Here is a 26156-nt window from a genome sequence, read left to right as displayed (position 1 = left end):
TGTTGAATGTCTGTTGGCCTTACTCTTCTCTCTTCCTCCTCTACTACCCGGTTCATGTGCTCATCCTCATCCCCCTCCTCTGCCGCCTGCTGAGGTGCCCGGGCCGTGGAGGAGGCGTTACCTCGCACTGCCGGACCCCCCGGCCCCCGACTCCGCCTGCTGCTGCTGCCCCCCGACAGCAGATCCTGGTTCATTTCCAAAAGCCAGCTTGCTACCTCCTGAACCTTCGCTAGGCTGTCTGAGGAGGAGAAGGGCTTGACATTCTGCAGTGACACACAAAAAAGGACATAAGAGACAGATGATCAACATATGATAATTGTTTTTTTTCTGTCCACATTAAAAAGCATAAATCAAACTGCTAAAGAGAAAGAATTACTGGATATCATTACATACACAAAAAAATGCATCCTTAATTGCTTTCTTTCCTACAAAAGTGCGAAAATGCTTCTTCATTTTCTATTCTTGCCCCTGAATTAAACATTGCTCTTGGAGCAACATTACTGCTGCTCAGCAGCAGACAAGGAAAAAAGGTGGGAGTGATTGTGTTTGGCTTCAGATCACACAGCGTTGGATGGGCAGCCTTGAGAGCTACTAGTGTTCCAGCATCCAACAAAGCCAATAAACAAAAGTCCAATCTGTCAAATACAAAAGCAAAACATGGCTTAAATGTACCAGAAGCGAGTTCAACAATTGTCTATAAGATTTATGTAGTCTACAAGGTCGGAAAAACGAAAGACATGTTTATCTTCTAAATCCGCTGTGTTGCTGCTATGCATTCACCAGTTTATGATGGCAAACCTACTGATTAAATACACAAGTCACAACGCTTGCTTCTGAAATGTCTCGAACTATATGTAGAACTGAAAGACAGACACCAGAGCTTTATCTACAATGAGACAGATTTTCCCTTTCGACGCTGTGTCACAGACACAGCAGGGCAGACAACTCAAAGCAATAGCGCTAATCTATCACCATCAAAGCATCAACTCTCTTGAGCTGAACTTTCTTTCAGTCCATATGTCCTCACATTTCCATGCACCTGACTGCACAATATGATGCAGCAACACATTCCTATGTAGTCAAACCATAGACCTGGGGTATTCAATTAGAATTCGAAGAGGTCCAGTTAGAGAAAATTTCCCGAAGCAAAGGTCCAGAACATCCTAACGACTTAGTTGCGTTATCATTCAGTGCCATAACATATAGTTGTATTAACATATGTTTTTAGTCAACAACTGACAATATTTCAACAATATTCAGTTTTCATATCAAACTGGAGGGATAATAGGAGGGATAATAAATAATAACTACTCTTATAATATATTCTAAATTTAAGTAAAATAAAATGCTTAATTTCAGAAAAAAATAAATAAAAAGTTATGAAGTGTAGTCTTAACCAATTTTATAATAAAAACTCAACACATCTTAACAAATGAACAGTTGTAATGCCTTCTCTTTCATTCCCTCTTATAGAGCTACCACTTTCCTACTTTTTCTTGTTCAGTGAGAAATGTGAGGTATAAGAGGTATTCTGGTTTTGAACAGCCCGTGGGAAGAATGTATATGTAAGAATCTGTACATTCTTAATTAAAAGCCATGTGAAATCTCTTTTCTCTTTCGCCTCCTCTCTCCCTGTGTGTTTCCAAAACGTCTCCGGTGTATCTCACTCGCAGACTCGCAATGCTTATCGGAATGCACAGATTTGAATGGCTGAGCAGCATCACATGAGACAACTGGAGCACATGCGATTGGTCTGTGAGTTTCCTGGGCCGCTAAACCAGTACAGCAAATACTAGAAAAGCTGCGCGGGTTAAAAAAAGAAACGCTGTGTCACGATGTAGTAATTCTCAATACTAATGGGACCGGAGAGGACAGCGGCTGGGTCTGTATCGGGACCGCGGTCCGCCTATTAGTGACCTCTGCCATAGCCAACGGGTGAGGAAAGTGCAGTCTGAACATCAGCCATGCCAGTTGAGAAGATTTGACCCCACTGTTACATTCAACAACTAGGGATTCGCTGATTGTGCTTTTCACTCCAAATAGCAAATCAGATACATAAACTCAGATTACTGTGTGATTACAACTCTTATATACATAACGTCTTAACTGTGAGTGGAGATGTTCAAACACCAAACTTTTACTCTGCACTGTGTTAACAATCTGTAAAATTTGTTTTATCGATACTCGATTTATTGTGATTTGGTATCGATTATTATCAAGATATATGTCAAATCATTTCTTTCCACTTTAAAGGCTGATTTTTTCAAGTGAAAATTGAAGAAACCAGATGGTTAATTGTGTGGTTAAACTTTTCTTTATGGTCAGAATGAACTTGATGCCAAACAGTGGATCACTTCACAAATCTGAGGTGGAACATTCAAAACTGTTATGATAAAATCTGTTTTCAACAAATATGATTAGTTAAAGAGGTGGTATTATGCTTTTTGGCTTTTCCCCTCTCCTTTATTGAGTTATATACCTTTTTTGTGCAAAGTGAAAGAGCCCAAAGTCCACCCCAAAGGGAGTTCCAATCTCCCACAGAAAACTCTGCTCTGAACTGCCTGAAAACAGCTCGTTTGTAGTTCAGCCGCTTCCCTTTCATCCTTGTGACGTCACAGGGAAGAAAGCTAAATGCGCCTCATATAACGCTCGCCAAGTGACTAGTCCGACACACCCCTTAAGAACACCAATGAAAAAAACACTGAGCTGCAGCACACACCTCTCATCTCCCTTCCAAACACTAGCTACCCTCCAGCGGCCATGAAGTTGTTACTGTGATGTAGAGACAGAGCTCAGTTAAAACTTTATGGATGAAAAATACTTTTGTTACAGATTAATAACTCACCACTCTGAAACTCTTGCTCCAGTCCATGTAGCCTACAGCTGAATCAAAACTGTTTACCATCTTTTGTCATACCCGCCCTTCTCTGTTTCTGATTGGCTAGTAGTCTTTAACTAAGAACTGCGTGTGTGCAACTCCCAACAAAAGATCATTTAGAGACAAGATGTATCACTCCATAGCTAAAACGAAGCCTTCAACACAGGGTGAAAAGAGGAGCTGCAGCAATGTGCAGTATGAAATATGGTGTTTTTTGAAAATTAAACTATGTAAACCTGTTCTGGTATCTCCTAAACAGGAGTTTGAACCTGAAAATGAGCATAATAACATCTTTGAAAAAAAAATTTCAGGCCTCTTTTTCTCAACAAAATAAATATAAAAAAAAAAAAAAATTAAGTGCTAATTTGTCCGTGATTCAAATGAACTAAAGCAAATATTTACTGACGATATATTTAACATTTAGTATATTGTTATTGAGGAAAATTATATTGCGATAATTATCACGTCATGTTTCCATCGTTTCACAGTGCAGGTGCCAAACATTCACTTGCAGATGTCTGTGATTTTTCTGAACAACTGGCTTTTAGAAGGTAAAAAATTCAAAAGTTCGGAGACAACTCTTGTATCTTGTAGCATTGTATCATCTTTGCTTTAGTCTTTTAGTAATATGTGTATCTACGAATTCTGAAACCAAGAAACACGCTGAAACACACAATTTATAGTACTCAAAAGTGAATCAACTTACATACACATTTTATTCCACTGACTCAACATTTAAGTGGCAAGAAAGGCTTTTGTGAATAAAGGTAAGTGGGATGTGTGACTCATGGATCTGTCAGGTCCAAGTGGTAGTGGGCTGAGTAGGTAGCATGCAAAGCAGTTCCATCCTCAAAGCAGCAGTCGGTAACAAGTGAACAGAAGATGCAAAACCTTCTGCATCTCTCTGCTGCACTCTGCAAAGCCCCACCCACCAAACCCACATGTTCCTACGGCAGCAGAAGGAGCCAGTTGGCCTGCAAAACCTCATCCCTCATAGGACACACTCACCACGGCAAGAATCTCACTTAGACCCCGGTCACACACAGGTTTTACACTATACACTGTTGATGGCAAGGAGGGATGGACAGTTCTTTCATTGCTGGTAGTCGTTTCTCGGCCATTGTGTTTGCAAAACCTCTGAAGTCGTGCACTTATGAAGATACTGAACTTGACTGAGTGAGAGCATGCACGAGGAGGGGAGCTGCGCATTGTTTGCATGAGCAGTGATTGGCCCCCGCATTATAGACACCTCCTGGCTCTGATTGGTTGTTTTGACTCAGGAACAGTGGATTCTTGCAAATGGCATTAGGAGCAATAGGAGGAACCAGAGGATCTTACTGTCAGAACATAGTGACAGTTTTTGCAAATATGACAAAAAGTTATTTTTAAAAGTAATCCCTACTGCTGCTTTATGGCTTTTTAGTATCAATCCCTTCCACCAATACATGTGAAACTGCAAGGGCACCAATTTAGATTTAGACATAGATTAAACAACTTATTATTATTTAGCAATTACATTTATGTTTAGCAACACCAACTAAATAAATCTGCAAGACATAAAAAGCATTTCAACAACAGCGTATTAAAAGGCAGTTAAAACATCACTGTAGTTGAACACACATGGACTTCCTGTCACATAACTCTTGTACATCATAATTAAAGCCCATATGATGGTCAAATTAATCCAGAATAAATATAAAAAGGGGCCAAAACTGGTGTTCTATTGTTACAGTTGAATTCTTAATGGTTAAAACAACTATTTTTCTGGGCAGAAGCTTTTATTCAGATGATTTATACACTAGTTGCATTTGGTAGTTCACTATCAGGCAAAAAAGGTCAGAGGTTCACTACTGGTCACACATATTAGTGAGGAGTTTATTTTTGTCTGTTGAATTGAACATAATCTTAGCTAATGTATCTTTTAAAATGTGCCAATGGAATGTTTAAATGCCCACATAAGGTCTCTAGCTAATCTTAACTGTGACAAATTAAGAATCAACTATGCAGACCAGAGTCTCAAATCTCCTTGATGCACTACATACGAGATGAGATATTTTGGGGAGGCTCACATACTTTATCCTCCTCAGGGAAAATCAATTGCTTTGACCTTGAAGAAAAAGTCACTGGTCCCTTTGTAAGGCTTCTCCCCGTCTTTGCTGTACAGTCCTGGTACTGTGGTGGGAAGCATTAGACCTATCTCAGATTGCACAGCCTCCCTCGGGACTGCCAGTTCATTGCTGTAAGCTCAGAAGAGGAAGGCTATGAATAGCTAAAGTTGTCCCTGCCTTTTACCGGAACGACCGAGGTTCCGTAATTAGTTTCCTAAACACAGCATGAAATGTGTATGTTGTTATTGTTGTTCAAACAATTGTGAGCAGTGCAAACAGGATGAGAGAGATTGACGCACAATAAAAATGTGTTGCTGATGAATCAAGACAAACGTAACAGAGTTCTGATTAATTTACTGGCCATGAGCTGTCCTAAAAATGTAATCATTCGCCCTTCAATCGTACCTCGACTCTAATGCCCTTTTAAATGGAAAACAGAAATATGTTTCAGAATGGCAGCTTGTGAAATTATGACAATTGTTCTTCTGTAAAGCTTATAAAGTGTTTGAATTGGTGTTTTGGGGGCAGCAAGCACAAAGATGAAACTCCAGCCACACTTGCAGTGAACAAAGACTTGGCACATTGCGTATTGCATGCACAAGTCTCATTCATCGGTTTCTATTCTTAGTCCTGCACGAGCTACAAAGTGGACAAAAATAGCCTTGGGAAGCTGAGGAGGGCAGGTGTGAATTTGTGTCTCCTGAAGCAAATGGGTGACACATATGCCCAGGAGATAGAGAGCCTCTGAGAGCAGAAACAGAAAATTAGACAAATTTTCCACCTTCTGGGATTATGATCACAAAGACAAGCGCTTGGTTTGGAGTCAAAAATACAACTTAAATAGTTTGTTTTATTTATTTAACTTCTTGTTCTACTGATCATGTTAGCTTGGTTGCCAGATGGTTGAATATCTAAAAAGTAAGATATCTTTAATAATACCCATTTTATCATCAATCATTTAAATCACTATACTTATGATGAGATAATGTGTGTGATGGATTGCAAAAACTGAGATCCTGGGGGGGTTAATGTGTGACACTGATTTCCAGACCTGACTTAAAAGGGGCTCCTGGCTATTGTGTCAATGCACTGGAACAATCACTAAGTTAGCAGGTCCCTCAGCTCCTTGGACTGTTGTTTTCCAATCCACAAATTCTGCTCTAGTCAATCTTTGTTTTTCAGACAGAACATGCAGCTATGTTTTAGGAAAATCACACTACATGCTACCTGCCCAACACCAAACAAGAGACAGACAAGATTAGCGACTACCTGGTGAACATGGTAGAGCGTTTAGCAAAATATATCTCCCAGGAGTTGGGGGATTACAAAACAAAGCTAAAAATTAAGTGACTGAATTTTGAACTTACATTTGTAAGCCCCTGGTGTAGCTGCTGATGGGAATGGCTTGGGATTTCTTCAGTGGGTGGTGCCAAGTTGGCACTTCACAGATAAAGTCACAGATGTGGCACACACAGACTTCACTTTAGCCTTATATAGAGACTCAACATGACGAAACTTCATCAAGAGTGTACTTCGTTTCGTTTGGACAAAGGTCTCTACATGCTATGATGGGCAGGGAACAGGTGCATTAACTTTCTATGAACAGCTTCAAAGCAGCAACTAACCTGCCCCACCCCACCACACAGCTGACATCCAAACTTAGTAAAATTTTACAATTTCCTTAAATTGTTTCAAAAGTGTAAGTTTAGGCAACAGAACAAACTTTATGTAACATCCGTCACCACCACTATTTCCAGTAAAGGGTTTTTGTCATTAAAGTATGGTTTCCTTCTTATTCCTCAGGGTTTTTCCTGCATAGAGAAATTTTTGGTGCCCCCCAAAGAGGTTTTAGGGAGCGCCAAAGGAAAATCCTCAGCGTCAAAATGATCAGAATTGAAAAAAAAAACAAAAAACTTTCTAATCCTCTGTGTTTTAATAGCCATTTATCAAACAACTGTTGAACAAGCAGAACATAAACTTAAATACGACATCTTTTTTTCTTTTTGCAGCTGATAGGGTAACACGAGACACGCCCACCAAACGGGAGATAACATACCTGGAAGCCCTTTGCGCAACGTTGCAAGGAAACATGTCGTTCAATCCGAAAATTTTGCTAACCGGTGCAAAACGTTTTGAGATTGAACTCGCTCCAGACCATCCGAGCACATCTGGTACCTACATCGGCACCGGTTCACTCCTGTGCCCTCTCTAAATCAGGTTCTCTGGGGACTACATGACGCTCACCTGTTCCCGTTCTCGCCTGCCTGCTAATCTCCGCAGTGGGATCGGAGCCTTTCATGCAGCCATGTGGGTTAGTTGCTCGTCAAAGACACTTTTCGTTAACCAACCAATCACAGCCTGGAGGAGGTGGAACATTAAAAAAAGGTTGAGGCACTACAGCAAACTTTATAAATGTTTAACTCGTCGTTCTGAATGCACAGTTTTTATTTTTGACAAGTTCATTTGCATAAACAAATGACTGACCACCATGTAGAGCATTTTTCTTGCACAATAATTTAGTGAATTTTGTAAATCAGTGACGTTGGTGGTCGAATATCTCAAAAGTCAGGTACCTATTAAAAATAACCATTTTATATCATTCAAGTTCATGAATACTATACTTATGATGAGATTATGTGTTTGATGATGGATTGCAAAAACTGAGATCCTAGGGGGTTAACGTGCGACAATGACTTCCAGCTTTGAAAAAGATGAAACCTGACTTAAAAGAGGCTCAAGCCTATCATTTCAAGGCTACTGGATACAGCTCGCAAATAAATCCTTTTGAGAATAAGGAAAGAAAATAAGAGTACTGAGCTGAACACCCCCCAAATGGCAGCAATAAATCACAGCAATGTGACCTTAATAGAACAGCGGGACAGAGTGGAGAAAATATTGTCTGTTCACAAAGCACATACTAACAGATATATAGATTGAGCAGTGGATGTATTAAAGTGGCTCCACTTACATTTTCAAATATTAACAGTGGGACTGAAGTGAAGACCGAACAAATCAATTAAGTGTTTTAAAGCTGACGGACACATTGTGCTGTCTCATTACTGCCTCCTGAATAACTGCAACATGTGACACAAAAACTCATTTATGAGGATTTTGACTTTTGCAATTAAAATATAATATATAAAATATATATATATATATATATATATATATAAAATATTCCAAATTGTTTTCCAGGATTCCTACAGAAAGTTTAGAAATCCTGAATACACTGCATTTGTTGAGACCTTTGTGTCTCCAATTCAGTGCTGAAGCTATTAATCGATGGCTCTATTTAGAGCTGGTGCCATGTCTTCAGAGGAAGAAAGTGAAACCTCAATCCCTGTGCCGCCTGACAGAGGGACAACATTTTTCCACATCCAAGTCCTTCATTCTGTGACAAAACATCCTCAGGAGGAAAACAATGAATTCTGTTCAACAGAAAAGTGACATTAAGGTTTTGTCTATAAGCACTACGCCTCCTCTAACACTGTCACTCATGATCTCTTTTTCATTTAAATTGTTGCCATGCAACAGCCCAATAATACCACAACAGTTTCCTTTGTGAATTTCTATCATTACTCATGAGAGCATAAATCTTCTTAGAAACTAAAGACAATCAATCTCTTCTACTGTGAGAATGGCCTACTGCCAGGAGGACTTTGGAAGGGACTTAAAATCCGGCCAACTATTAAAAGATGTATGTCATGTGCATAACAAACAATGTAACAGAGGGAACTCTAGAAGCTACAGCCATGAGACAGAAGTCACACTCCGATTCAAAACACACTGGCATGTGCACACAAGCACTCAGACGCACACACAATCTTGTTTGGCTTTTATTTGTTCCATTAGGAAAAGCCTTTTCTCCAATTGATGAGGGGCAGCACTCACTGTTAACCACAGGCAGTCTGAAGGCATCCATTTAAATGACTCTGCCAGCTGAAAGCAAGTCCACTGTTGTCAAGGCAGCAATGCAGCCAGTAAATCACCTGGTTCCATTAAAGAATCAATTACGGCGCTGCTCTCCCTGGTAGCACAGTTCTTATACCTGAGAAATCGGTTCGGACAACCAAAGCAGATAAACATGGACAGTGTACTTTGCACGCTGTGCTTTCCGCAGTATGCTGTCAGGGCCCATGTGTTTCCTGATAACATATAAAAAGCATACAGCTTTCTCATCAGGAGGTGTGGAGACACAGATGTGGCTGTGTCAGTGGGCGCTGGTGCATTGTTACCTTTGGTTGAGGTGGGCAGCCAGTGGCCAGTCGCTGCAGCTGTTCTGAAGTATGGCTGGAGAAGAGATCTGAGCAGCAAGCTGTGCGGCCCAGTCTCTTCATCAGAGAGGAGATGATGCTGCAGCCACAGCCACACATCGACTTGCTCATTAGTAGCCTGACTGTTCTGGGTTTTAAAGACGTGTATGGGGGGGGGGGGGAAGCAGCAGCCACTTCCTGGTCCTTGCTGAATTCCCTCAGTTGTCCTCACAGCTGATTCCTTTTCTGTAATGTATTCCACATGGGGTTGATCCACAGGTACTCTGTCGCTGACATCAGGTTGGTTTTCTCTACAGTCAACATAATACAGATGCCGACGTTCACCTTAATCCACCATGGGGGCACTTGAGTTGGGAAGTACAGTTTGTCGGTCCATTTCCCTCGTGATTGCTTCCCACTTACTCCACTCCCGACGCTGTACTTCTATCTCTGAACAGCACACGCCTCCTGCAGTATCTTCCCCGATTGCCAAATGCACTCCCATCCACAAAACACCTTCTGATATTGCATGTAACACTCAGGCTGCAATGTCGGCCACTACTCCTCTGTCTCCCACAATCTCCATCCGTTTAGTTCCACTCCCTCCACTGCCTTCGGCTGCTGTGCAATGAGGATGCTATCCCCGTCAATGCTGCTGCCACCACTGTACCCCCCCCCCCCACACACACACACACAGAATCAATCTCACACACACACACACACACAGCAGTTTCAGCGGTAAACCACTCAGACCGAGCTCCTCCAACTTGCCGATAAAAGTGCTTCCCTCATATGACATTGGAGCTCCATTAATTGAGGAAGCAGTGGACAGAATATTATGAAAAAAAAAAACCTCTGTACGCACAAGAAGGACTGATAAGCAGGTTACAGTCTGGATGCGGTGGGGGAGGGATTCAGCGTAACCATTTAGGAGACAATAACAGAGCAGACAGGAATATTATGGTAATAATCTGTCACTGCGGTCAAGACGCAGCTGATCTTCTCTTACTGAGTTCTTACTGAACTGAAAAGGAAAGTGGTTAATAAATACACACTTATTAAGCTCTATCACAGTAATTTACAGTTATTAAAATTTTAGTAGAGCAACTAGATACAGTACATTATCACAACATTATGACACAGTCTGCATGTCTGTGATAAGTGCCAGTTCAAAGAACTGTAATAAAAGTGTAATAGTTTTAACTCCCTTGTGTGTCAACATCTGTCCCAGCTTCAATGAGACTGCATATTCACTGCTCACATCATCGCAGATGTAGTGAGCACATGTAGATTGTAGTGACGCACAGGGACGACATGAACATTATTCGTTGCAGAAGCTAATTTACCCTTCGCTAAGCTACACCCCCCTTAGTTACTGTTGCTATGTCCGACAAACTGTCGGACCTGTTGGACTTTTATCACGGCATTGCCACTGTCTATTACTGGAGAAATATTGTCTAATTTTTGGTAAAAACGACCTCAGAAAGAAGCAGACAGTTTTGCAGTTGCATTGTGCATTTGAAGGTTTAATTCAGACTGTCAAACTGACGTGAAAAACAAAGAAGCTAAAGCCTACTGATCACAGAGTAACCTAAAAGTGAGCCACCTCACCTGGCTATTGAGAAAGAGGGCAATGATATTAAGGATCAACGGTGTTCCTGTACAGCTGGGTAGGTCTCTCTTCACTATTACAATCATTAAAAAGCAGAACAGCATGGTTATATAACATTACATTCAGTAGTAAGTTAGCTAGCTTTAGCTAACTAATATTACATTTGGAACAATCCACAGCCTACTTTTTTCTGGATTTGTGTTAGGTTATGGAAAGGAAATAAACCGTACTTTCTACCTCTCTGGGCAGCATTATTACAAGTGCCCCAGAACAGCTTTGACCATATCTTGGGAAAATACTGCAAAAGAAAGCTAGAAAACTCTTTTTGCATACGAGTCAATGGAGCGCAGCCATGAAAATGTCAGACCTCAATTGGAGAGAGTCCTATACTGCAATGTGATTGGCCAGCTGAGTATTCAGGGCGTGGCTTAACGAAGGGTCAACTGTTACTAGAGCTGATGAAGCTGTGAGGCCTCGAGGGAGGGAGGGAGGGAGGGAGGGAGGGAGGGGGTGTAATAATGGAGAAAGTGAAAAGTGAGATGGGTCCCCTGTCACAGGAACGGCAGCAGCTTGCTTTTAATAGCACACACACACACACACACACACACACACACACACATTATAAAACATCAAAATCATTGCCTTCACTTCTGATACAAAGACAATAAAAAAATGGTAAAGGCTATGCAGATGTTGCAAAAGACTAGCTGACACTAACCAACTAGAATAACCCCCCACACATTGGTGGAGAAAAAAAAATTCCTTTAAAAAATCATCAACTAATAAAGAAGAATCAACAGGGATCAAAATAAGATACTATATTATTGCATCCAGTGCTAATTATATACTGCAATTTCTTAAAATACGGAGATACTGACATTTACTGCTGAAACGGCACATTGATTAAATGATTAGTTGGTCAACAGAAAAATAATTGGCAGCTAATGTGATAATTATTAGTTTTTAATCAATATTTTTGTTTGTAATTTAATATGTAAAAATAAAAATGGCAACAATACGAGTACCAGCTTCTCGAATGTGAGGATTTGATGAAATTTTGACTTATATTTGTTTACATTTTGGCAAACTAGCAACATTAAAAGTAGCCCAAAATGAGCAGGATCTGTTTGCAATGTTCATATGGGTGTATGGACAATTATTGATGGATTACTTCTATTTAAAAGTGTAAGCACAAGATCAATTTCTGGGAGCGTCTTTTATCTGTGATATCCAATCAATTTTTGGATGTTTATCCATGACCCAGATCAGAGAAAATATATCCCCTAAATCACACTGAATCTAAAAATGTGTATCATGCCTGTGTACCATAATTTTGAGGAGTTTTCACTCTAGTCAAGTCAATTTTACTTATAAAGCCCAATATCACAAATCTGAGAAGGAATACATAGTTTGAAGTGAATACATAGTTTGAAGTGAATTTCACCTCACAGTTTTAAAACCTCTGCGTTGTATGATAGTAAAGTTTGGACTGTAATCACAAACTATGTAACTTATAATGGACATACTTAACTATTTTAACTTAACTGACATTTCATAGACAAAGCGATTAATCTAATAAACAAGAAAACAATAGGCAGATGAATCAATAATAAAAATAAATTGCAGCCCTATTGCATGGAGCGGCTGCGGCTCAGGAGTTAGAGGGGGTTGTCCGCTGATCACAGGGTTGGCGGTTTGACCTGCACCATCTCCTGCCCATATGTCAAAGTGTCCCTGAGTACAACACAGAACCAATTATAAAGCAATCTAATTATATTGAAAGTAATATTTGTTTTAAAGTAGAGACTTAGATTTTCAAAGATTTAAGTGTTAGGTTTTGTATTTCTAAATAATCAGAACTGACCTTCCACACAGGTAGCAGGAACTTGGTAGGTAAAGCAACAGGTCGCCTCATTTTTTCTTCCTCATCATCAACCTCTTTATATTTTGGCGTGAGATGGAGTGAACCACATGGGCTGACTCTGCCATGAGTAGGTTTACAAACAGCTTCATTAATCAAGTTTCAGGGGGTCCTTTAAAATTTTAAATAAAGACTGTGGGAGTTTGATTACACTTTGATTTAAACCAGGCAGGTGCTGTTGTGGCTGTGCTGAGATGATCTCCCCACTGGTATGCATCCGATGTGTGTGCAGCAGCAGTATCATCCTCCTCCACCCCAAGCGTTTTTACCCTTGTCCCTATCAATTTATACATGTAAATTTAACAACTTGTTTTTGTAGTCAGAGTTTATTTGCCCCAAAAAGACTGTACAAACATTAGTTGTAACTATCTTGCAACCTATTCAGTGACCTAGTGTGGCTGAAAACTCAGTCTGATATCCAGCTCTTTGTTATTTTCCCCATCAGTGCTAGCCTTTTACTTCTGCTCTCTGTACAATTAAGAAGTGGAATCATAAAGCATCGGGATAAATTGAAGCATTTTCATCTTGTGCAGACACACCTTGTCGTTTGCCCTGCTCACAGCAAATCTATTAACGCCCGCTAATGTTTTTACATCGAGTTTATATGCAAATCCGCAGGTTCTAAAATTGGCTTGATATTTGAATACACCTTTAAGGGGTTTGCACCTGGGCCATCCACCCTGTTCAGTATTCAACATACTGTCTGGGTTAAATGACGCAAAGAGATCCACTCTAAAATCGACTGCCATTAGTCTCTTTTCAGGAGGATATTGCAAAACTGACAACAACTGTTATTGCTCCATTCGTTTATTTGGGTGAAGTGCATCAGCTTTGGCGTGCAGCTGTGACCGACTGCCAATTGCGGACAACATAAAAGGCGGTGAAAAGGGTAATAATGAACCACTTAAAGCTGTTCTCCGTGCTCACTCTCTGGCACATCTTTGTGCTGTTGATAGAAGTGCTACTAAAGGTGACACCTCACTGTGATTCATTGCAACCGCCATCTCCCAGGAACAAACAGCACATCAGGAGGGAAATGGAACACAGCAAACACAGAGACCTCTTCCATCTACCACCATCACAAACGATTTATAAAAGGAAAGTAACTTTGTCAAAATAGAACAAGGGCATAGAAAAGGGGCATTAAGTCCAGCCTTCACATAATTCATGCAACAGCTAACATTAAGCCAGTGCAGTGACAAAGTGTGTTATCTGAAATCACAATGCTCCATAAGCAAAAAGAAAGCATCATGTTTACGGTTTTGTTCCGTTCTTGGCCAAAAAGACAGAACAGGGTGAAAGGGTGCCCTATTTATTATTTATGAATATTGCTTTTCACTGTGTCAGCTCACTACCTCAGTATTGATCCATAAAGCGGAGACTCACTGCACCATAGCAGAGGGTTTCACAGGAAGAGGTAACGACACAAGGCTTACACGCAGCAGCTATAGGAGGTGTCAAACCCCAGTGAGCTGGCTGGACTGGCATATAATATGGCATTAATTTCACTTTATTATTTGTCCTTTGAAGAAAAAACAAAACAAAAACCTTTTTCTAAATTCTGCAGTGCATCCATACAACTAATATTCAGCACTGCATTAACTGAACAAAAGCTTTATTAATCAATACAGTGTGCTCTATAACAATCTGCGTTGTTTCTTGTGCTCAATGAGATAAATCAGGCATTGGACAAAACTGTTGATGAGTTTACAAGAAGTGCAATACGCAAAGTCAATATAATGCTATTACCACTGCAACCTCCATGTCATGAATACATAGACTGTCTAATTAAAAGGCCATAAAATACATTTTGACATGCATCTCAACGGCTGATGTAAAACAAAAGAGCAACGTGAAGGCCACTGCAGCTTTTAGAACTTAAAATTTCTTAAAATTTCACAAGTCATAACTTCACTCATCTCACCGCAAACAATCACAGTGCGGCTCAAAAAAAAAGCTGTGTCACGGTTGTCTGTGTGAAATGTGTCATTATTACGCCTCATCCCTTCATTTTCAAGATGATGCAACGCATTTTTACAACATTCACATAATGACCATTATTAGGATCAACACAGGTATAGCATTTAAGACTTTTAGCCGTCTTTGAGGTTTTTCATATTGAAAACAAAATGCCAACAAAGAATATTTAGTTTAGTGACTGATTATTCCTGGAACAAAAAGGTGGAAGGTCTATGTTAACACTGCAGACAGTCCATGGTTTGATAGAATTAAGGGCCAATCTGGTACAAAGTGAGAAAAGGAAGGCAATATGATGCCTCAAGCAGCCTTTACTAAAACTTAACATGGTTTACAGTGGAGCTAAGCAGGCCTTAGAGTTTTCAATCAGAAGCTGAGGCTACAAACACAAAGATGCAAGACAAACCCTACGGCAATGTGATGCTTTCTTTAATACCCTCTAATCTATTCTTTAAACTATTTACTGTTGTTGGTTTTCATAGACTTATAGGCAGCTTTCAAATACTATTTTCAGTAAAAGCTAGGGATTTGTTTAAATAAAATTTAAGCATAACTTTTGTCCCTGAATTTCCCCACATGTAAACACCTTGTGCCAGGAAATGTTTTAACTTATCCAAGTTAAAGGTGCTTTTCAAAATTCAAAGCATGCAGCTCGTAGCAGCTTGTAGTTCAAATAAAACTACTGTAGCACTACTACAAATACATCATTAATTTGGTTTCCAAATACCAAAACATCTTTATCCTTAATTATTCTTTTATGATACGTTGTTATGACCTGGCTCAAAAGGCCACAACAAAAGGGAGACACACCATGGTAAAAGTTTAACAAAATATGTTTATTTAAACCAAAGTTAACCAAATTAAGAGGTATTTCAAACTAATATAATCAAAGTATGAGGTATGTAGTCTGTGGTTTCAGTGGTGTCTGGGCAGGATGACGGTTGCATGAACGTATATGTGTGAAGGTGTTGTAGTATGCAAAAACAAGATAAATATCACAAAGTAAGAGTCGAAAACCAAACTAAAGGAGAAATCGGGGAGCCAGCCGCAGGGAGTTCTGACCTGGTCTTGACAGCAGCCTCCTGCAGAATTAGAAGACAGAGTTACAAATACTCTACAGGGCAATTAGCCCAGGTGCCTAGAGTTACTGCGATCAGCTCTTCCTCTACAAGAGGAGAGAGAGAGAGGCCACACCCACTCATGACCCCACAGGGTGTCACAGGGGGGAATGCCTGTACAGGCCGTACCAAAAACCTGCTATTATTCTTTATTACTGAAAGATAAAATTTATTTTCCAAGGCTTTTCAACCATGCAAAATTAATTCAACAACTAAATTGGGATGACTGCTGATTCGGTACCAGGTCTCTTCATTATCAGTTTAGATGCTTCATACCTAGCTATATGGTAAAAATTGGGATATTTTCTACTTTAAACACGCACAAAAACTTGGCAGCATATAAGTAGACTCTTTTTCTGCAGAATAGAAAAGGTTTACCCACCTCTATATCCTTGATTTAAGGTCATGACCTCGTTCAATGTATAAAGCTAATTGTGCTGCAACGGCTGTCTGTCAAGTAAATCTATATCATGCTCTTCATTCATGGTGAAGCCACTAATGAGACATTAAAGGTAGACTGTTATAACCAATGTCTAATGGACAAAGCTAGCGTTAGCAGAACTTCACCAAGATAAATTACTTATCTAATCTGCAGTGTGTAAACCTCCAAGCAACAAACAACACAGTCTAAAAGAGCAATAGGATTTGTTGACAAAGTATTTCAGTGGTTAATCAAGTGGCAAATGTGTGATAATTAAAATGGTGCCATTAATCTCTTCAAACCAATTAGTGGTTGATACATTTAAGTGGGCTTGCAAATTATGTCCTCAATTATCCTGAAGCCCCCAAAACACTGAAAGGAAAAACACTGATAAAATAGGACAGTATATCAAAAAGTGCATCTTCAGTGTTTGTCTTAAAGTTTTCATCCTGCCATATAAAGGTAATCTATCCAGTTTCTGTTAAAAACAATTTAAACAAAACAATCCTCATGACTGAGCCTGCAGACAGGAAATTTTCTCTGAGTGGGCTGCACTCTAGTGGGCAAAGACTGAAAACTCAAGCAGAACTGCAACTAACATCAGTCACCTAAGAAAAGGCAAATTGTGGATTATTTCTCATTACTGAAACTACTGAATGCATCAGCACGTACTTACTGGCAAAGTTATTTTATCAGTAAAGTTGATTCTCATAGTTTAAATCTGGGATGTGATGAGGCAGTATTGATCAGTCTTAATACAATTAAATTAAATAAATACAAAAAAAAGATTTTTCTATCATCAGAACTCATCTTTAGGCACCAGGCCACAGAAAAAAAAAAGAGGTCCGGTAAAGTCACAACTTCCTGCTTCCCCAACACAGGGACAAACGTGGATTTCCTGTTTTCAACAAGATCTCCAAAGCATGAGGGACTGAGAAAGTGTCAACCACACCCCTCAAAAGGATGACACAGATCCTCACATCAACATCCATATTTTCCTGTTCCACTTAGTTTTACAAATACAAGCACAGAGCGGGCTCAAAGCATAGTACTGGAAAACACAAAACAGCTGATTTATTTACAGGCACCCTGCCCAATATCCCAAATACAGCAGTGAGCTATAATCTCAAACCACAAAAACCCATCACAGAAAAGGTCAGTTACTTCAACTCATCTTTTGTATCCATCATTACGTTAAGAAGTTGACTAGAGCTGTAACTATGTATATCAATTAGTTGTCAACTATTAAATTCATCACCCATAATTTTGATAATCGATTAATCAGTGTTAAGAAATTAAAAGTCAAAATTCTCTGATTCCAGCTTCTCAAATGTGAATTTCTCCTCTGTGAGATTTTTCACAATTCTGACATTTTATAAACAAAACAACTAATCCATTCACCAAGAAAATAATGCACAGATTAATCAACAATAAAGGTAACAGTTAGTTGTTGCCCTAAAGTTGACCTTAAAAAGAAAGTCTTTAAAAAAAGCTGGCTACTAAAAAAAAAAAGCAGGTCATTCTTTATTTTAAAATACTGACCCTTTTGGCTCACACTGAAAATAATTCTTCTTTAGTATTTACAATTTGACAATTTGCTTAAATTAGATATATGGCACCACATTCCCATTTAGTTTTCACCTGCTACAGACTCTTTATTTCAGTGATGTTTCATCTGGGCTTGTGATCATTTGCATAGATAAACATGAAGCTAATCTTTAGCTGAACATGTCCACATTTAAAACGATAGCGTAGCTAAAGATGTTTCAACTTTCTGGACTTCTGAAATGTGCATTGGCAGCGATTTTTACTGTCCCCAGCTATCCTCCATTATCATTGTGCGTACGCTCTTCTCTGGAGCAGGCAAAAGGCTGTTCTGAATTATTTACAGAGAATGAGTGGGTGTGAGGTGTGGGACTGATTAGGGAGTGACACAGAGGATGGTTAAATCTCAGTCCCTTTCAACAGTCTGCTTAGGAAGCAGTTTCCAAATCAAATGTTAAAAAAAGGACCTTACAGGAAATGACAGCAGTGCACTTCTTCCTACCGGGATTCTGCAGTACAGTCACCTTTTCACCGGAATTTACTTTTCTTTTGTTCCTTAATGTTCAACCTATAAAGCAAAATCTCTTCCTACGAATGTAACAAGCAGAAGCATGCACAGTTCAGTGAGCGAACAAATATTCTGTCTCCCATTTGCAACACGATAGTATTGCATCATTCATCATTCACAGCATTTCAAGTTTCGAGCACAGGGAGATAGCACTGGGATAGAAATAGGGAAGTGGCAATTTGATTAAAATTCAATCCCAAACCATCATCCTGAATTATTCAAACTCCATATCTAATGTCCTTTATCCGGTCCCTGAGATAAGTGTAACAGTTTTAGGGGGAAGACAATGTTAACATTTTGACATTTGAGTGCCAGTCCACACTTTAAAAATGCATCAGCGAGCCAAGGAAGGCACTGCCATGTGCTATCACTTTACCTTTAATTCACCAGTGCGTGCTTAGGATGAATAATTCAAGCCTTGCACTTCACTCATGGCTTTAAGGATGAACACCCCCACCCCCTACAGCAATGAGCACTGGATGCACCATAAACACAGTATGGCTTTGGCCCCACATTGCTGACAACCACACATGCATCGACCTCAAGGTGATCAACATTTGCAACCTAGCCATGCGAAAATGTTGGTTCCTGTGCATGAAAAGCACAAGTTTGAAATCTTACAGAAAGAAAGAGACATTTGATCATTTGTGGGGTGGTGATGGCGCATAGATAAGATGCTTGCCTTTGGTGTGGGAGACCTGGGTTCAATTCCCACTGTGAGACATCCACCATTGTGTCCCTGAGCAAGACACTTAACCCCTAGTTGCTCCAGAGGTGTGCGACCTCTGACATGTATAGCAATTGTAAGTCGCTTTGGATAAAAGTGTCAGCTAAATGAGTAAATGTAATTTGACACGATTGCCAATATACAACTCAAGGTTTCCAAAAAAACTGAACGATTCCTACCAATGTCTAGACTAACTGTATTAAGCTAAATGACAGCTATTTATTTTGCAGCCATTCACATGCCTTTTCAGCTCCCTGCTTCCACACACACACACACACACACAGGAATGAACCTCCTGTTTGTTCATAACAACTCCCAACAACTTCCACTGTGTCTCATGTGCAAGTGTGAAAGGTCTGCATCCTGCCCGAGATGCTGACAATGAAACACAGGGTGGGGCCTTCCGTACATCCACTACAGTAATCATTTTCTTGTCCTCCTTGATCCCCGTGGCACCTTTTCCACTCCATTAGATGACACATGGCTTACACATCTTCACTAAAGGGACCTAATGTAGACTACACACTCCGATGTGAAACATGTCATGGCGGTTCTTTAGTAGTATAGTTTCACTTTGGCATAAAACAAAACCAACACCGTGAGCTCTTGACGACTTGTGACATTTTTGTAGCCTATATGATCAATCAAGAAAATAACCTGCAGAATAATCGATTCTGAAAATAAACCGTATAAAACAGTAAGCCTGCGCATCGTTACCTCTATACTATGTTATAATCTTGACTGTACATACTTTTTCTTTCCAGGTCTTGAATAATCTTTCCATTTTATCATGTACTTTGCTATTGTTTGGTTCCCTGTCTGGAAAGTGCTTTGTAATTCTGCAGTTTGGTTTGCAGTACATGGTTCAGTATTATTAAAACCGGTGTTTCCTATAGGTTGAGAACTTATTAATGGTGGCTGATACCACAGTGCAGTGGGAATGAATTGATGCAGATAACAGACCATTACATGGTTAATGTTTTGCTAGGAAACAACTGTGTTCAAGCAAACAAACACTGACATGGCATCAACTTGAGTCTGTTTATAAATGTATGTCAATGTTTGCTGCGAACGTGTAAAATAGCCTTTACATCAGCCGATGAGAGGCTACCCTACATGGACATTTGCCAGGCGACTTTTCATTGGAAGTTTGAGATCCTTGTTTGCTTTGTTCACCATTTGTCTTCCAGGTTTTATTTTCCAAAAACTAAGCTTGTGAACAAAATGTTGTTCACGGACAGAAAGATACATAGAATACAAATATGGCAGCAAGGAGCCTAATAAATGGCTGCTAGATATTTTCAGCCGAACAACCATCCAAACAAAGATTCGGATACACCAAAAAGCAATTTTGATGGCTGCTTTGTCATCTACAGACACCCATTCAAAACAACCACAATTCTCACTATTGCTGTGTGTAAACCTATTCGATAAGCACTACACTGGCTTAAGCATAAGTTACATACATACGCAAACTTCCTGACCCCGGAGAAGTTCACACAGTTGCAGTGTTTACTTACAGTTCCTCTCTGTCTGTCTTTGTTCAGGCCACAATTGGTTTTCTTCACTCCAGGTCCCACTCTAAGGGTTGATTCTTTCTGTGAACAAAGATGGAAAAAAGAGCTGTCAGTACAGCAATCTCAGAGGTCATCTAAGAAACAACAGGCCATGGGGCCGTCTGGAATTCGAGAGGAGAAAACAGGAGGGCCAGAATAAGGAGATTAGGATGCTGGGATTTCAGTTTTTTTCCCCCAAAACCGAGAGAAAACATGCCAGCAATAGGTTTGCCTTAAAAAAAAAAAAAAAAAACACTAAACAGAACAATTTAACAACCGGGCACGACGTACAACACCTGCATCAGCGTGTAACAGTGAGTCACCACCACAGATACGTCAGTTCTTCCTCTGTCTTGTCTGATGGGAAGTGAACAGAGGTTAGCTGCTGGCAACCCAGTTCACAGCTAAGAGCATTAACACGATGACGCGTCTTTGCAAAGTCAAGGTATAGGGATGCCATGATCACGTTTATTTTGGCCACAGTTATTTTGCCAATTCAAATTCAAGTCCAATCAAATACTTACATTTGCTCAAACGTTGACTAAAAATGTATCTGACTCATATAAACATACTCATAATAACAGCTAATAGTCTACTAAATCTGACACCCTGTTTTATTACAAGCTGCTTCATTCAAATACTGGAGGTCCTGATTAAAAACCATTATGTTTATAAGCTGGAATTATTGATATGAAATGAATAAAAGTTTAACAGAGAATGAGACTCCTGAAACTGACATGAGGCGATCTTCTAGAGAGAATACATATCACTTGGTTGGAACTACAGAAACACTCAGTCCACAGTTGGACAATGCCGTTACTGAGACGAGGTTTTACAAATTACACAAAAGTAGGGGGTGGGGGGTTGTATAGCTAGCGTCAGATTTCTGTCTCTCATGGATCCAGCAGTGTCAACCGCAAATTACCAAATCGTGAAAACTCACAGCAAAGAGAAGCCCTGTAACATCAGCGGTCTGAGGAATGTAGGGAGTGCTCAAGTGCTCACAGATAGGACAACAGCTAACAATGTTGGCCCCGCAGCCGGTTGACTGCTGCCTACTACACCTCGCCAGATAACACAGAGGAAAGTTAATATAACTTCAATTGTGATATAAAGATATGTTATAGCAAAAATGTAATTTCAGCAGTTCAGCTAGAAGCTATAACCACCTGTCACCTCTGGATAAGATCTGACCATTAATGAGTTAGTCTATACCGGCAGAGCTACTAGCACCCCTGTCTCAGGCTCCCTGTGATCCTTCTAACACAAACCATATGTCCAACTGTTGAAATTCTCAACCTTAAATCAACACTGCGCAAATAGTCGAAATACTAGAAAGCTTATTTCTGTACCCTAAGGTATAATTTGCTCAACAACAGGTCAAAACACAGATAAAGGTGTTCTAATATGAGAAATGGAGATGTTGGTTTTCAGCAGCTGCTTGCAAAGGGCCCACTAGAAGAAGGAAGGAGCTGGCTTGTGTAGAGAACAGGATTTCTAAGCTGACGTAAACAAAACTGGATATGGACATCGCGTTCTGGGAAATGAGCAGATGCACAGACAGACAATCCAGCTGTTTGACATTTAATAACCGTGAGACAGAAATACAGGCGACAGACTGAAAGCCTCACAAGTCAGGATTCTAATATAGGCTGTATTTGCAATGAAGCGCAGAATTTAAGTCACAAAGAAGCGCTTCGTTCATAGTGTAATGAATGATGTTGCACAATGGAGGTTTCCAGATGTGGTTAGAGGTTACTCTGCCTGCCAATGACATGATGATTTTTAGACAAAACTCCTGAAAGGTGGATTCAATGAGAAACACTAAGCCATTGAGAGAACAATTAAATATTGCTCTCCTTCATGTTCTACTTCTTGTGTGTTGTGAAATCAAGGTTTTTTTGGCTCCGATCCCAATCGTTCGTCATCACTGATACAGAGTCTGATCCAAGGATCCAACACATAAATGAAGTCCAGTAAACACAGGATCGGGTTTTGATCTGCTTTAATTAAGCCAATATCGGTCGACTAAAATATTCTCGGATCGGTCCAGATACCGACCATTAGAGTCAGCTGGTGAAGAAAGCATCAACTGATAAACTCAGTGTCACTACACATACCCAGTATGTGGCCTAGTGGTTCGGGGGTAGTTCGCATTCTGTTTGTATCTATTATGTCACTGACAATGGCAAAATGCTCAAAAATAATCTTATCAATTCTGCATTTAAGATGAAAAGGAGAATTAGTGGTCAGCCAGAGTTACTTTGACTCAGTAGGAGAGCACTAAGTAGAGCTTAACCATCTGCACAAACACTAAAAACCATATTGAGATTATTTTACACATAATGCCATTTTGGTGGGAATGGTAATTTTGTGGTCTGTACCAAACAACCATGTTCCCTTAAGTCTAGAGAATGTGATTTGTAGGCCGGGGCATCTTTGTAGCACCACAATGCTTCATTTATAATTATGTTGTGACACATTTTTACCTTTGTCAAAAAAAATTGCAGCTCCTGCGATTTTTTTTGACAAATAATATTTTTTTGACATAATATTTCGATTAAATGGTGTAGCACCAAGTATACACTTATTCATGACATAGGTGGCTATACTAGTGGTATGGGCTTGCAAAACATCTCCTTAATATGGACACAAAGGTCTGACGTTTCTGTTTCGCCCACTCTGCAAGCTACATGTTAGCAAACTCCTGTTTTCAGAAACAAAATAAGCCACCTTGAAACTCCTATATCAAAGGGATAACTTAAGTTTAGCTTTCTAGGAAAAGTTATGAATGTTTCCCAGAGCCCTTTGAGTGAGGCAAGCACAGAGGTTGTGGATGCCAGCAACTTTAGCCTGGGTCAGCTGTGCCTGGGTGTGCCAAATAAAGTGAGTCCACATGGAGGAATGGCCTGGCACTTCAGTCTGAGTAACTCAACACAGCCAAAGTATGAGAGAGGCACTGGATTATTCCACCTGTCTTCGGTGAACAAAACCATTGCTTTCAACCAGAATCTATCAACTGCGAATAGGAAAATTATCTCAACTTGGATATGCACTTATGTGTGCATTAATTTAGAAGACACAGCAGCGATATGCCTCTCCTTCAGTGGTCTGATGTCATGATTTAAATTTAATTCAAAGTCAGTGTTAAATCAGACGGACGTCCTTTCCACTTGATTATTTTATATAACAAAGATGCATAACTTGTTATTATGTATTATGTTATTATTACATAAGAAATTAGCAAACGGCAACTTAATAACACAAGTTGCATAACAAGTATGTGTGGCTCCAAGTTATTTTTAAGTTCCACAAGCACTGATAAAATTACTGTACGGCCCTCTTCAAAATAGCTGTCCTTGTCTTATGGAGACTTTGGCTGACCTTTACACAACATTTGATTGAAAGTACGAGGAAAAGAAAGAGGTGTAATATTAGACATTTCCAACAACACTTGATGAAATGAGGGCCAGTAGTTTCAACTGTGACTCCATTATAAGGGTGTACCATGAAAAGTAAAGAGAGATCATTGTTCCATAGTAAACAGCCTGTTAACATATTTTCTGAAATGCATAACTAGTAGCTGAATGTTAAATATTTTTGAGTGGCTATTCCAACTTTAGGTCACACAATAGATGCAATAGTTTCCACTGTAATCTTAATATACCAAACATTTTGTATATTAAAGACTGCTAATCCAACATACTCAGAGAACCCAGAGGTGTTGAATATCTTAATTCCTGGCGCAGGTGTGAACTTCGAGCCCAGTCTGTGGTTGACATGTTCTCTCACAGCAGTGTTCCAGTCTCTTACAGATTAATGATAAAACAGGCCTCGTCTAGTCACATTGGAACCCATGTTTAAGACGTGACTCACTCTGTAGTTTGTGAGCATTTAGTTTTTGTTCCCAGCTCTGTGGTCCACATGAGAGCTTGATTCAAGATATTTCCTTGGTGAATGATGACCGCAGTCTCAAAATAGGGATGCCAGTGGGGGGAAAATAAAATGCAGGCTTCTGCATACAGCTGTGCAGGGATGGTGCATTTGTGAAAAGCAAAAAAATGGAAGGTTTTTTTGGTTTTAAGAAAGTCTAAAGAGCCACAGGTGAATCTTCAAATTAGCAACTTTCATTAAGCTTAGTATCAACTTCGCTTAAATGGTAACTAATGGCGTCCTTTCAATACACATGCTGAGAGGGTCCAGCGCTCCTAAAGTCGGGAACTGTCTGGAGCAGCTGCAAACTAGTCACAGAAGTACAGAGAGAATGAAAGACACTTCATAAATCACTGCTGGAATGCAGCCTCATTTCCTCTCCGACCCCACCTTCTCAACAGTTTCTCCTTCCAAGCCCAGGAGCTTTCTACACCAGAGACCTGACCATCACTATCATGACACAATTTGCAGCTGTGAGTCTCAGCAGTAAAAAAAAGAAAAAGAAAAAAGAAATTTCCCCACAGCAAACTAGCTCACATTTCAGTCACGCACAGCAGATTGAAATTAATGAGGAGGAGGCAGAAGTAATGAAAGAGTAAGAACATACACGTTTGTGTCAGGCTGTTGATGCAGAATTGATTAATGTTATTACTACAAATAATCCTTTCAATCTTTTGCAGACATTGTTCTCATCCTTTAAAGTTTCCATTACAATTGTGAGAGGCAGGATCAGTTGAGATTTTTAAACGTTAGAGCCCATCTCTCTCTCTCTCTCTCTCTGCACTGTTTTACTTGCTAAGCAAAGATTAACAACAATTCTTACAGATGAATAGTAACATCTGCTGGATTGTTGTCACTATCGCAGGTGCCATTTTTAGTTTTAAATATGGTGTCAACAGCTATGACAGTGCTGATGGTGATGACGACAATGATATGATTGATTGCGTTACCGTCTTTGCATTGATGTTGCACTATAAATAAACTTGATTAGTGTTACCGAGTGAAGAGGTCCATTCCATTAACACAGCCCCAGACACACACGCACGTGCACAAACACACACGACTGGCAGGCCAGACCAGATAAAAGTATGGCACAGTGTGGCACGTTCATTTTTTTTTAGTTTAATATCACAAAATCTAATTTGATATTTTGTTTCATGCCTAATTTGCATCACATTAACATTCAGTGTGCAGATATGATGCATATGTCTTCCAACAAATCGGAGGGAAAAGCAATGATCCTAGTGGAAGTCTGAAAACTCTGCTTTCTCTGTATGAATTCATTAACGTGACAAATGCGCAAATACTATAAATAAATAAATAATGAGCCTTAATGACAAGTAATCCAGGTATAAAGAATACATTTAGCAAGAAAAATAGCTAGGTCTTAAAATGGATTATTCAGATTTTTTATATATGTTATGTTATAATTTAAAGGGTAAATGCTCCATTTGCATGAAACTGAGAAGGGTATACGTCAACATGCGTCTACTGCCAGAGAATGAATGTAACAAAGATGTTCATAACTTGAAAATCTTC

At 39.7% G+C, this 26156-nt stretch overlaps 1 protein-coding gene across 3 annotated transcripts in view; it reads right to left on the bottom strand.

The window, feature by feature from the left end:
• The window catches only part of fbxw7 (F-box and WD repeat domain containing 7), a 119563-nt gene that overhangs the window by 78209 nt on the left and 15198 nt on the right, over positions 1-26156 (bottom strand). For all 3 annotated transcript variants that reach the window (XM_038713105.1, XM_038713107.1, XM_038713106.1), the window contains 2 exons: positions 20649-20726; positions 24-263 (listed from right to left, as the gene is read on the bottom strand). In XM_038713105.1, coding sequence (XP_038569033.1) covers positions 24-194 — 171 coding nt within the window. In that variant the 5' untranslated portion in view covers positions 195-263; positions 20649-20726. The remainder of the gene's footprint in view (positions 1-23; positions 264-20648; positions 20727-26156) is intronic.

The sequence above is a fragment of the Micropterus salmoides genome, unplaced genomic scaffold, assembly GCF_014851395.1.
Source record: "Micropterus salmoides isolate LMB-PRFRI ecotype aquatic unplaced genomic scaffold, ASM1485139v1 Ms_hic_scaffold_12, whole genome shotgun sequence".
NCBI classification, from domain to species: Eukaryota; Metazoa; Chordata; class Actinopteri; order Centrarchiformes; family Centrarchidae; genus Micropterus; species Micropterus salmoides.
The sequence above is the reverse complement of the archived record's forward strand: the minus strand, read 5'-3'. Positions and strand labels throughout refer to the sequence as shown.